This window comes from Pezoporus occidentalis, unplaced genomic scaffold (genome assembly GCF_034315485.1).
Source record: "Pezoporus occidentalis ecotype Australia unplaced genomic scaffold, CSIRO_AGI_Poc_V1 ctg98, whole genome shotgun sequence".
NCBI lineage: Eukaryota > Metazoa > Chordata > Aves > Psittaciformes > Psittacidae > Pezoporus > Pezoporus occidentalis.
In genome coordinates, this window is record NW_026916347.1 from 454446 (window position 1) to 467771 (window position 13326).

Here is a 13326-nt window from a genome sequence, read left to right on the forward strand (position 1 = left end):
AGCTCCCTCCATCGGTCTCAGCGGAGCGACTGTGATTTATGACAGACAAGATCTGGGCTGGTTCATTCCTTGCAGAATTGAAGTTAGGGCTGAGAGGACACTTGAAGGTCAACCAGGCTGGCTTCCAAGCACAGGCAGGGCTGGTCCTGCTTTCTGGCAGCTCTTTCCGATCCTAAAGACATGGAGCCACAGCAGCACCCTCCAGCGTTCCTGCTGCCAGGTCCAGGTAGGACCTAACTTTGGGCAGTTGTGCCCCTCCTCAGTCCTCTTTCTTTGCAGACTTCCAGAGCCTCCCCTGCAGCACCAGCCCTCTCTGGAGATGCCTGCCTGTCCTCCATCACCCCTTCCCGTCAGTCCCTTGTGGGGGTCACAACTGCTCCTGCAGAGGACAAGGGTGAATCTGCATTCCCAGCAAACAATTTCTGGAGCCAGCGGAGACCCTTAAAATCTGGTTACTCACCTGCTGGGTAGAGAGCTGTCTTCTTCTTCAGGGACACAAATGCCATAGGGTCAGCACAAGGAAACCTGAGTCTCTCAGATCCTTGAGCAAAACCTAGCCAAGGGGTTCTAGTCTGACCCAGGGGCTGGAATTAATGCCTGAGATTAATGTGGGCTGTGTCCCGCAGGGATGGGATGTGCCCCTGGAGGCAGCCCTGTCAGACCTGGGACCTGGTCTGCTGCCCCATCCTTCAGCTGATGTGTACTCTTTCCCAGCTCCTGCTGCCCTTCAGAGCTTGACATGGAAATACATGCTTGGGGGAAAACTCCCCCCAGGCTTATGACCCATTTTTTTGCCATGACAATGCTTGTAAAGAACCCCCTTCGTCCTCTGCCCCAGCCCTGTCCCCATCCTGTGCTCCCATCCAATCCCTCCCTGCTCCTCCTTCTCTTTCCTCATTGCCCTCCTTCCTCTGCTCACCCTCACCCCCAACCTCCCACATCAAACCCCGAATACACCCGACGGGGCCCCAGACTGGGCACAGCCCTCAAAGGCATCATCTCACCAGTTTCCCCAGTGCCAACTGGGAACTCGGGCCAGCTGACAGACCTGCGCTGGGCTCGGGAAGGGGAGGGGCACCGGCTCACCGACTGCTGCAGTAACAAAAAGGACCTTATAAAGAAACACAGCAGAGCTTATTGGCGGGGGATTGGCCCTCAAGGAGCTGCAGGCAGCCGCGGTCTGTCGGGATAGAGGGTCTGTCTCCCGGCGCATTCTCCGTCTGGGGCTCCCTGTGCTTCCCCACGCCGCAGCGCCAGCGCGGAGCTCTCTCTCTAGCGAGGCTGCGGGCGTGCCGCCCCTCACCGTGATACGGGGCCCTTTACACCAGGCTGTTTGCAACCTTCCCCCTCCCCCCCCCCCCGCCTTTTGCTGCCGCTTCTCCTCCTGCCCTTCTTCCCGTCCCACCTCAGGCGATGCCCCCGATTCCGGTGCCTCTTACGAGAGGACGAGTCACGTCCCCTCCCTCAGCCGGCACCCTCAGGACCCGGCACGGCTGGCTCTGGAGGAGCGGGATGAGCAGGGGAAATGGGCGGCCGGACCAGGGGGCTCACACCCCCAGGGAGGTGCAGTTTGTCCATTTGCATTCCGCTGGGGGTGACGGCTTGCAGGGTGCGCGGGACTGCGGCAAGTGAGGGCGCACTGTGGGTGCCCGCTTTGCACCAGCAGCGTGGCTACGACTGGCGATTTGGACCTGCAGTTGCAAAAGTCTGTCTGCCACCGCAGGAGTGACAGCCCTGCAGTCCCGAGGGCTGCCCCAGCTCCCACCCCGCCATCTCACCAGCACCGGAGGGATTCCCCAGCCCTGCAGGGCTCTGCCCCCACACACACCCCGTGGGTCACCATCACCACCCCAAGGACAGACTGCTCTAAGTGCAGTCCTGTGCCCAGGGAGAGCAGGCATCTGCACACCTTCACCTCCCCCCAGACAGGTGATAACCTACTCACAGAGCCTCTGCCCCACGCTGGGAGTGCCGTGGGGTGTCCAGCTGTGGAGGAACAGGGAGGAAGTCCCACAATGGGACTCTTGCTGTTCAGCCACTGCTCCCTCCCTTTCAACCAAGGCCACCAGAGGAGGCACACGCATCCCAGCGCCCGGGGCAGCCTCACTGGGTCTGCACTTAGACACATTCCCCATGTACAAGGTCAAGATAAAAGCATGGTCTCAGACTATTGCATGCCAAGGGACACCAGAACCTTGATGTAAGCTGAGGCTGCATGAACCAAGGCTGCCGGCCGCGGGGGACACCACGTCTCCCCTGCAATGCAGGGGCCATCACCACCAAGAGAGACAGTTACAGGCTGCAAGGCCATCCCCAGCCAGACCCAACCCCAACCACTGCAACAATTCATGCCACAGGTTTGGCAGATACAAAGAGGACAGCCACAGGGCAGCACACACAAGCCTAGACCTTCTAGTGTTCACCACCAGTCACCCCTTTGCCAAAGCCCTGCACAGCCGCCACCGCAGAGCCCCCCTGCCTTGGGTCCCCAGTCCATCTGAGCTGGTGGCCATCAGTCTGTACTGCCTGTGACCATGGGCAGTGGTGAATGCCGAGCTCTGGCCCCGCTGACATGGGTGATGTTGTATAACAATGGCTGCAGAAGTTCCTTAGCTCCTTTCCCCAGCAATTTCCATTACCCCTTAGTGGGAGCATCACAAGGATACTCCCTGCTCGAGCAAATCCACCCTGCCAGGCACCTGGAGCCACTGGGAACCTTTAAGCAATCAGCCATGGAATTCACACCTGGAATACTGTGTTCAGTTTTGGTCTCTGCTATACAAAAAGATGTGGACAGGGCTAGAGAGGGTCCAGAGAAGGGACACAAAGATGATCAAAGGCCTGGGAAGCCTGCCCTATGAAGAAAGGCTGAGAGAACTGGGTTTGTTCAGCCTAAAGAAAAGAAGGCTCAGGGGGGACCTCATCACCATGTTCCTGTATTTAAAGTGTGCTACACAGAAGGCAGCTATTCTCTTTATACAAGGAGTTACATAGAAAAGATGGAGGTGATGGGCACAGATTACTCCTGGGGAGATTCCAGTTGTACACTAGAGGAGAATTTTTCACAGTGAGAACAGTCAGCCATTGGAACAATCTGCCCAGGGAGGTGGTGGACTCCCCAGTGTTAGACACTTTCAAGATCTGGCTGAACAGGGTGCTGGGACATCTTATTAGGTCATACTTTGCCTAGAAAGGTTCCATCAGTGGATCCCTGAGGTCACTTCCAACCTATCCTATGATTCTTCCTCAAACTACTTGAGAGTGCAGTGAGGGCTGCAGCTGGGTTTCCCCTGTGCTCCCCTGCCACCAGAGCAGAGGTACTCCTGCTTGTGAGGGCTGGAAGAGGAGAATAGGCTCAGCAAAGGTGGCAGCAAAGGTGCACGGCAGTTTGGGGGGAAGACACAACACGCCTCCATGGCCTGTGCCACAGCCCAGCACTGCTCTGAAACCTGCAGCAGCCATGCTCTGTGTGTGCTGCCAGCACACTCTGTGCTCCATTGGCTATAAACCAGTGAGGAAAAACCTCTGTTAAGATGCCATGTTGCTGTGTCTCTGCACCCTCATGCCTCCCCATACCCCTGCTTTGGTATTGCTGTGGTACGATGGCAGTCTGTGGATGATAAGTCAGATACTGTCCTCTTGGTTTCTCCAGGATGCTCTGTTTTGTTCCCTTGCCTTGTCGAAGAAATAGAAAGCCAATTCTTACTGCAGAGAGCACTGATCATGGCTGGATACTGCCACCCTTTGCTGCCTCGTGCCTCTCAGACATCACCTTTTTTACAGCACAAACCTTGCCTGGCCTCTGTGCCACCATGTCCCTGGCTCCTGTGTACCAAAGAAAGGGAAGGCCTAACCCACCACCCCTCTGCCCCAAAATGCCTTTTGAGTGATCCAGGGACCACAAGCATGTGTGATACCCCACTCTCCTCTCTGGACTGCAGAAATCAGAGAGGACACAGAGCTCAGATCTCCACCTGGCCACCCAAAGATGAGTGTATGAGGATGGTGCAGGTTGTGACCAAAAGTGACATCAGTTTGTTGTGGAAAAGACCTAACCCAAAGAAGTCTGGTGTGGAAAAAAACAAAGCCTAGAAAGCAGATGAGGGATTCAGGAGGCTCTGGCATTGCACAGAAGGCCACTGGGCTGAGAGGCCTTGCAGGGAGGCAATGTAAACAAGAAGGTCAGCACTGGCATGACTGGGACAGCAACTCCTCCAAGAGTCACCAGTTCTGCAGCTGAACCACTAGACAAGAGCTGACATCCAGACTGAACCTGACCACACTCCAGATGAGTGTACCTCGGAAAAAGAAGATGACGCCTGCCAACCTGCCCTATCAAAAGTGCCACAGCCCAAGACCTTGCTGGAAGGCGTAGGGTTGCAGGAAGGTAGTGTCTCAGCCTGAACATGGTCTCACACAGAGATAGGTTGGAAGTGGTGGGGCTGAGCTTCCCCAGCTCAGAGATCCACAAGAGATTTTCCCCAGCATGGGGCAGCCATCCTGAGCCCAGGAGCAGGCAGGCTTGGAGCAAGGTACAGGGTGGGTCGTGATAATCTCTGCTCTCCATCTCCCAACACACACAAGCCTGAGGAAGTTCAGGAGGCCAGGACAATATGTACAAGACTGTGAGACTCTTGCCCTCAAGAAACAGGAGGGTGCTACTCGGTGAGGAGTGCGGCAGTACCAGGAAGTTTTGGCCTCCAGGAGGGAAAGGCTGTTGAAATTCTACCACTACTCAGCTTGTGACTGGCCTCTCCTCACAGCCACCATGGATACTGGACTGTCCTGCAATGGGAACCACCATAGGATTGAACTCCTGTGACTCCCTGCTTGCTAGGCTGGAGGAAACCTTCCAGCCCTCCAGCACCAACAAAGCTGGCCAAGATCAAAAAGGAGATGTGCTCCTACCAACGTGCCTACCACAACACTGTGGTGATCACTGGCTTGATCAGCAGTTTCACAGAAAATCTGTTCCTGACCCTTCACCTCTTCCCCTGCAACACCGGTCTTGGCTGCAAAGCACTCCATACAGGGTTAGACTCCACAGGAAGCTTTGGTGGCTCAGCTGGACAGCAAGCAGCTTTGGTCACTCACCTCATGTTGGAGGCCAAGGGAATAGCAAAGCTGTCCTCTGAGCGGCAAGGGCTGTGCCGTACACCTTTGCTTCGTCTCCCCTGCTCCTCCTCCCTCTCTGTCCAGGGGGCATCTGTAGCTGAACTTGTCCCAGAGTCTGGCTCCAAGTGAGCCAGAGGAGCAAAGTTCTCCTCGATCAGCTTGGCGCTGTCTTTGATCTGTCCCTGTATTTCTGGGGTGACAGCTGGGAGGTCAAAAGTGAAAAAGGTCCCGTGGGTGCGGGCTGGGGAGGAGAGGATGTCAATGGAGTCCAGGCTGGTGTAAGATGTGCCTTTGGCTCGATGGGACTCCATGATGCTCTCAAAATGCTTGCTGAAAGAGTCCATGCCATCCTTGGAGAGGCTGTGCCCCAGGAGGAAGGGCACTGGAGACTTGAGCATACCTTGTGTGTCTTGGTCCATGACCCTAGAGGGAAAGAAAGTGAGAAGAACTGGTCACTGAGGAGCGAGGGATCAAAGCCCAACAAAAATCCATGTGCTGTTCCAGAAGGAAACTGGGGAGGGCAGAAATCTCATCTGAACATCCACCGACCTCCAAGGAAAAACCTTTGCCTGCCCAAGACATCATGGGAAGAAGGACTGGGCTGGCCTCTTTCCAGACATATGCTTCTCCTTTAATGTGCCACAGACTTTTGTTCCTTTAGTAGCTCATCCTCATAAGAAGCTTATGAGATGGCTACTGCTCCCAGACATTTGATTTGAGCTTAGATCCAATAAAGGGCTCAAGCACCAGAAGCAGGATGTGGTTCTGCTCCATTTCCAAACAAATCTAGAAGTGGCTGCATTTTCCACAAGCCTTCAGAGCTCCCAGCACCCACCAGGTTCCTCCTAAAGCTGCTCAGGACAGCGTGACACTTTCTTCCATAAACACAGCACTGTGGTCAGTGAGCACGGCAGTCAGTGAGCGCCATGCTCAGACCATGACCAGCACCTACCTGCAAGGTCTGCTGGCTGGTCCCAGGAGATATCTGGGACCTGGCACAAGGCAATGCTGAGCCCCAGGCTTCCCCAGACAGAACAGAGGGAGCCTTACACCCGCCTCTGGGCTCAGGGACCTAAGCCAGCCCATGTCCTAGAGGCCAGGCTTGGTCCTGGCTCATCATCTTGTCAGGGATCAGCTCTGCAGGGAGGCCCAGCTTGCCTCACAAACATCTGGGTCCAGCCCAACACAGGAGTTTCTTAACCCTGGAGCCCTGAGTGTTTTGTCCTGTAAATGAGGTGAAGTGTAGCCTGCCCTTCCATCAGAGCATGTGACAACTGGGACATTTCCAACCCAGGGAACATCAATGCTTCAGCTGTACAAGCATAATAAATACAGCCCTAAAAGCCTACTTTGCTCATAAGCCGCTACCATTTTATTAAAGCAGCAGAAAAGCACTTGTTATGCCACTCTCTCCTCTGATGAAAGGAGAGGAACTGCTCCACCTTGTCATAATGTTTGTTATGAACAAACAGCTTTGTACAGAGGGCTCAGAAAAGGCATTGCTGTTACAAGGACCAAATGGTTTTCATTCATTATGCTTCGCATACTGCTCAAAAATCTCACCCTGATTACTTCATCAGGACAAGAGCTGGCAGCTTGAGTCCCCCAGAGCGCTAGTGGGCTTCAAAGGAGCACAGCAAAGCCAGGCACAGGTAAGCAAGGCAGGGTGGAGGCTGCTCTAACCCATCCACCAGCATATCATGGCTGCGCAGCACTGAAGCTCTTACCATTCCCAACTTTCTGGCAAGGACAAGGCTGAAGAGACCCATTACAGATGCAAATGTGCATTCACTGTCCTTACCACCCAGCTGTGTGCTACTAAACCATGCTAACTGCTGCTGACTTTGTTTTCTGCCTCATATTCATAAGGAGGGCAATGGCGAAGACAGCGCCAGCAGACAGAAGGGATCTTGTTTCCAGGAGGGGGAGCTGGGCTTATTCTTGCGTTTATTGCCCGAAGACACAGAAAAAAACCCCACAGCTGGTTTTGCCCACATCATCGGAGCTCTCAAAGCAACCTCTCCGCCTCAAAATACCAAGTGCAAAGCCGTTCAGCTCCAGAGGGATCTAGTCACAGCAGCAGGGGCGCAGCGCTGCCGGCACACACTACTCCTGCTTGGATCTAGATGCTTCATCAGCTGCTGCTGCACTGCTCATCCCTCCCTACACGGGCTCCAGCCCCCCAGGAAGGGTCATTGCACCGTCACCGAGCCAGACAAACACAGGTGGGAGGAGCAGAGGACGGGAGGAGATGCAGAAGCTGTCATCGAGCATCTGTGCAAGGGTGACTGGCAGCGGGAAGGCAGATAGGTTTCCAGCCTTGAGCTGGGGCAGGAGAGGCGGTGAGCCTTCCTTGGGAGAGGGCCAAGCAGATCCCGAGAGCCAACAGCCCCGCTGCATTGCATGTTAGTGCCAAAGCCAGCGGGCAGCCTTCAGGCAAAGGCCTGCCCGCGGGGACCATGAGGGTCTGAGCAACTGGGCTTCAGCAGCGGCACCCGATGGCTGATGAAGGGGAAGAGGTTCTGCCCGCTCTCCCCGCCTGGTGCTGCAGAGCCGAGCAGTCCCCAGTGGGGGGAGAAAAGAGGAGAATCTCACTCCTCAGGCCCTCAGAGGTTTTCGCTCTGCAAAATGCTCCTCTGACACTCCACACCCCCGATTGCCCCAGCCATGCCCCACTCCTGCCCACACAGGCACGGTAGGCGCTGTGGGGGGATCCCAACTCAGCTTGAAAGTGAAGCCACACAGAACCACCCAACAGCCCCTCATTTTATCCCTCTCTGAATTACGCTCTTGCATGGACCAGCCCCAGCAGCTCCTTGCGCTCCTCATCCCCGGCTCCTGCACACATCTCCTCCAGCCTGGCAGCTGCCTGCTTTTAGACCTAATTCCAGCCTGTGCTCAGCCACAGGTACCCACCACGGGCACTGCGCTCCCTCCAGGCTGCCACATCCATGCTGTCACACTGAAGTATCACCCTAAGCTGCAGCTCTGTGGCCATGCTGGGCTCTGGGACAGAGGCCTGTGTGTTCACACCAGAGGCTTGTGACTACTGAGGCAGGTTAAGCACATGCTTAAGTGTTTGATGAAACCCAGGCCGTGACCATTTTTAATCCCCAGCAAGGCTTGCCATGCGGCTATTTTCAGCAGAGCAGTGAGCACAAAGGCTCTGGAAGGGCTCCCCAGGTAGCAGATCCAACGGCTTTCCCAGTTAAGACTGCTCCGCTTGCAGAGAGAAACGGGAGCTGCCGCTCTCAGGGGAGCAGGCATCGCAGCACTCTCTTCTCTCTTATCAGCCCAAGGCACCCGTGCTGCGGGACCAGCCCTGCCTCCAGCTCACCCAGCACATCTGCTGGTGCTTGGGGAGGAAGGAAATTGAGCCCACTTTCACTGACAGGTCTTGGTTTTCTGGGACTAATGGGAATAAAGACAATAAAGGCTTAGACTAGTCATTAGAGTTGGTAGATCTGACTCTAAATATATTCAGGGAGCAGATTTGCTGGAAGAAGACACTGTTTCTTCCATCACTTTCCATGTCTCATTTGATTTGGTGTTAGATTTTTCAGCTGTTAGCATAGGATCTTACTTTGGGAGGGTAACTCACCAATGTGAAGATGCCCTTTGGCCAGAATATGAAGGACAACAAAATAGTACCAAACCAAAATCCCCCTCACAGAGGGTGCTAAACCCTTAAGGCTAGATTTTCAAAGGGATTTACATGTTTACATGCTGCAAATTAGCATCCAAAGGTGCTTCAGTAATTCTGTAGGACTGGTCCTTCCCAGGCCTAGGGTACAGCAGCTTGAGCAGCAGCAGAATGCTGCCAGTTCTGTGAGCAGGCAAAGCAGAAAGCTTGAAGTAGAAAGCATCAATACTGTTGACTGCTAAACAGGGAGGAGGACTGCAGCTGCAGAGCTCAGAAACAGTGCGTAAGCAAAAACCCAGGGCTGTGATGCAGGGGCTAAACAAGCTCATGGTTTGAGGCTTGTGGTTGTCAAGATGCTGTCTGCAGGGTCTGCACCTTCCTGGGGAATATTCAAGGGGCTGCAAAGCAAGAAACCCACTGGTCTACAAAGAAGCCATGTAAAATTAATGACTGTATATACACATCAGTAATTATACCTGCAGCACCATCCTTAGGAGCAGCAATGCATTTAAGGACACATCCAAGCTTTCATGCTGTCTGGGGAGCTACAGTAAGGTGCCTCAGAGGGGTTTACAGCTCATAGGGCTTGTATTGACCTAGTAAATATGTGGAAATAAAATATCATGATACAAGACAACTTTTACAGTATCTTGAAGAACTTGTTTGCAATTATAACAACTTTACACCTTACTCAAAACTTCTATCACTATTCATTTGGAAAAGAATACATAAAAAATTGCTTATTTTCAGCTTTTCTCTAGAACCCAAAGTTTTTGAGGCCAGGGCAGAGGCAGACAGCAGGGTGGGAGGTATCCACCCCCTCCACTAAAGATGCAAAGGCTGGACAAGCTGGCAGGAGACCAGTGCCTCTCAGGACACACACCTTCCCTCCCCATCAGCTCAGCACCTTTGGGTTTCTCCTTCCCAGTGCAGGGGCACCACTGGGGGCTATATTTTCATTATCTTTTCCCACTGCCAATAGCAAAACCTCTTTTTTCCTTTTCTTCCACCTAAATGCTCCCCACCTGCCTTCTGCACAGCTATGTGAGCACATGCTGCCACACAGCATCCCAGGCATTGCCATCTCCCATCTCCCACGCCTGGTGCAGGGTGGACAGCAGTTCAGATGGTGTTAGCTGCCTATGGGTGGGCAACTGAACCTTGGTGTCACCTTCATCAGCTCCTCAGCACAGTGTGTTTTGTCACAGAAGTGACAAACAGCACAAAAGACATGAGGCTTTTTCTAGCCCAACACATCCCCCACTCTTTCTCAAACATGGCAAATACCTACTGAGGCCAAGCAAAAGGGACCCCTCTCACCACCAAGGCAGAACTGTCTGCAGATGGAAGGGTAGCCCAGCAGCACTTGCAGCATGCAGCAGTTTCAGGACACGGCCTGGGCTCAGGCACCCTGCCACCATCACCCCAATGCCCAGCAGAACCAGGGCAGGATGCAGTTAACATGGCAGGACCCACTCCAAGGACAGCTCAGCTTAGCTGGGCAACATGAGCTGCAGGGCTCATCCCAGGGGAGCAGGGCCCATGGCACACCACCCGGGGCTGGATCATTGGTGCTGCCCTACTCTTTCCATAGGGCAGTGAGGGCCCCCTCCCAGTCTCAGTCCCAGCCACAGCCCCAGAGGGGTGATCCAGGACTCCATCTTACCCCACATGCAACTTGCATAGAGCTACTGGGATTTTTGGCTCACACGCTTTTGGCAGAACCCATTTCACCACACAGGGGACCATAAAGAGTGTGAGAGGAGCTTTTTGCCCTCACGCACGGAGCCTCACCTTTCCCTGTTCTCTTTCCTCATTGCCTCAAACACCTCATCGTCTTCATCCACATGCCTGTCCCGCAGCCCATCCTTTGGGCAGTTGGTGCCTGGGGCGGGGGACTCCTCTGGAATGCTGTTCCTCCTGCCTGGGGTGCCCCCAAAGCTTGGGTTGCTCTCACTGTCCTTCTGGCTCTCAATCGCTGAATCCACCTCCTCCTTCTCGGCCAGGATATCATCGATGTTGGTTTCGCGATAGCACCTCAGCGGCACGGTGTCCAGGTCTGTCTCAGAGTACTTCACTGTCCTCCTTATAATCCCAGTCTCGCAGGAGCCGGGCTTCTGGCTGCCCGTAGGAGACATCTCTATCTCCACTTCCACGTGGCTCAGGCTGTGCTCAGGTACCAACCCTGGTGGCTTGGCGGGCAGCGAGCAGACGGGCTTCTGCAGGGGCTCAGCCAGAGGAGTAGAGTCAGGGGCAGAGGAGCCTGCAAGGTAGCCCCAAGCACTCAGAGCTGTGGGGAGCTGCTCCAAGGAGCACTGGAGAGCTGCTCCTGTGGCATCACATATACCAAGAGCAGCAACACACATATGATGGGCACTGGGGAATGGAGAAGGGAAGCCGGAAGGAAGAAGACTGGCAGAGGCAGAGGCAGGGTGCTATCAGTGCTAGTGCACTCACAGCCAGCCCTGAGCCCCCATCTGAACCCAAAAGCCCTTCTGCAGAGGCAGCAGGGGGCTGCTAGAGGTCAAGGCTCTGTCACCCCCTTTGCATAGCACTGCATGACCACAGGGAACTCTGTGGGGAAGCTGGTGTGTGCAGGACCTGGCCCCAAGAGGACACAGACTGGCTGATCTTGGGGGGATCTCTTGTTGGGCACCAACAAACCCTGAAGGATTGGGCAGCCCCAGAGGTAGTCCCGGCAGCAATTTAGACTTGCAAAGGAGACTTGCACTCCCCCCCCAACTTCTTACCTGTTCTCGGGGTGTCCAAGGAGCCATAGAAGAATTCCCACTTGGCCCTGGCGATGCGTTGAGCATGGGCTGAGCTCTGCCGGGGGTACGGCCAGGCGCTGCCCTGCAGAGGAGAGAGCGGTGAGTGGGCAAGAGACTCCGGGGCACAGCCCGAACCCAGTGCAGAGCACCCTAGCACCTACCTGGAGCCGGGGCTCTGGCTTCAGGGGGCTCCTGGCGAAGGCAGGCAGGTTCTCCGGCAGCCCGTTGGTGAGGGAGCGGCAGAGACAGCCGACGTTGAGGGCACAGGGCTCCTTCCCACAGGGACATGTTCCCCCCGGGGTCCTGCCCCCGGACAGGAGCGGGTCCGACGCGGAGGTCTCCAGCTTGAGCGTGCGCAGGAGCCGCTCCTGGGGCCGGGGCTGGGGCCGGGGGCATCCTGCGTCCCCGCCGAGCTCCAGGCTGCGGCTGAGGCTGCGGGGGCCGTTGTCCCAGCAGGGCGGCAGGCCGCCCAGGGTCTGCACGCTGGCCTTCTCGATGAAGCGGAAGGTGACCACGGAGCTATGTCCCTCCAGGGCCGCTGTCGCCGCCGGACTGCGGCTGCCCAGGGACGAGACCCCCGGGCTGAGCCGGCCCCGCCGAGGGGTACAGAGGGCTGTCAGGCGCCCCGTGCCCGGGCAGCTCCCGTTGCTAAAGGCAGCCGCTTCGACCGGCCTGCGGACCAGGGAGCCGGTGCTGCTGTAGAGACCGAGGGGGCAGCGGCGGGTGTCGGGGGCCAGGCCCTTGCGCAGCAGGTGCAGGCGGCCGGCGTTGAGGTTGGGGGTGAGGCAGCGCGGGGGGCTGCACCTCCCAGCCTCGGGGCTGCCCTCCGCCAGCCAAGGCCTGCGGTCCACCCCGCGGGTGCACGGCAGGGGAGAGGTGCTGCAGCCCTCCTCGGGGTGGAAGTGGACGGGTCCCCCTGCCTGGGCCATCCCAGTGGATGAGGGCAGGGAGGTGTCAGGTCCAGAGCCCAGCTGGGTGGCACGGGCACAGCAAGGTGGGTTCCCAGCACCCCTGAGACGATGGACGGGTCGAGGGGCGACACATCCTCAGGCAGCCCTGCAACAAGGGCGAGGAGAGCTGGTTAGGGCAGGGAGGACACAAGAAAAAGGCGAGGCACACTGGAAGGACAGGCAAAAGGTGCCTTGCCCTCGTGGGAGGAGAAAGAGATGCTCCAGGTAAGACAGCCACTTCAAACCTGCTGCAAGCAGCAGGCAAGGTTCATTGTAGACATCACATCAGCACCACTGTGGCAGTCTTCTGCTCAATCCTCCGGCACCCAAAGTGTTTGCTTTCGTCCTAGGGTGCCAGGGTGCTCAGGCACTTCCCGCACAGACCAGCATACAGACACAGCAAGAGAGCACATGGTGCGTTTTAAAGTGAGTTTCATTCATCCTGCTTTAGGATGAATATTTAGTACCAACAGCCTACTAAAATTACTTCAGTAAGGGGGAAAGGATGATACACTGGATCACTGAGACATCCTCCAATTACACTTGCCTGAGGAGTTTAACATGAGCAGCATGGGCAAAGAGACTCTGCCTTTGGAGGTCAGCCTTAGTTTAAAGTGTGTCACACCAGCGCATGCTGCAGCTGCTACTGGTGGCACAGACAGAGCTGTCAGCACCTGTAGATCCAAAAAGGAGTGGTTATGATATCCTGCCCTGGGAGAACAGAGCACATGGCCCTGCACACAGCTTACCTGCCTGCCTGCCTCTGCCCAAGGACCCTCCATACAGAGGTGAGACCAGCCACTCCACGGTAGTGGCCGGGCAGCTGCAGGAGAAGGCACGAACTGGA

The 13326-nt window shown here is 55.9% G+C and overlaps 1 protein-coding gene across 3 annotated transcripts in view; it reads right to left on the minus strand.

Annotated features, from left to right (window-relative positions):
• The window catches only part of PSD (pleckstrin and Sec7 domain containing), a 47231-nt gene that overhangs the window by 22500 nt on the left and 11405 nt on the right, over positions 1-13326 (minus strand). For all 3 annotated transcript variants that reach the window (XM_062606760.1, XM_062606761.1, XM_062606759.1), the window contains 4 exons: positions 11691-12585; positions 11509-11611; positions 10553-11021; positions 5095-5538 (listed from right to left, as the gene is read on the minus strand). In XM_062606760.1, coding sequence (XP_062462744.1) covers positions 5095-5538; positions 10553-11021; positions 11509-11611; positions 11691-12458 — 1784 coding nt within the window. In that variant the 5' untranslated portion in view covers positions 12459-12585. The remainder of the gene's footprint in view (positions 1-5094; positions 5539-10552; positions 11022-11508; positions 11612-11690; positions 12586-13326) is intronic.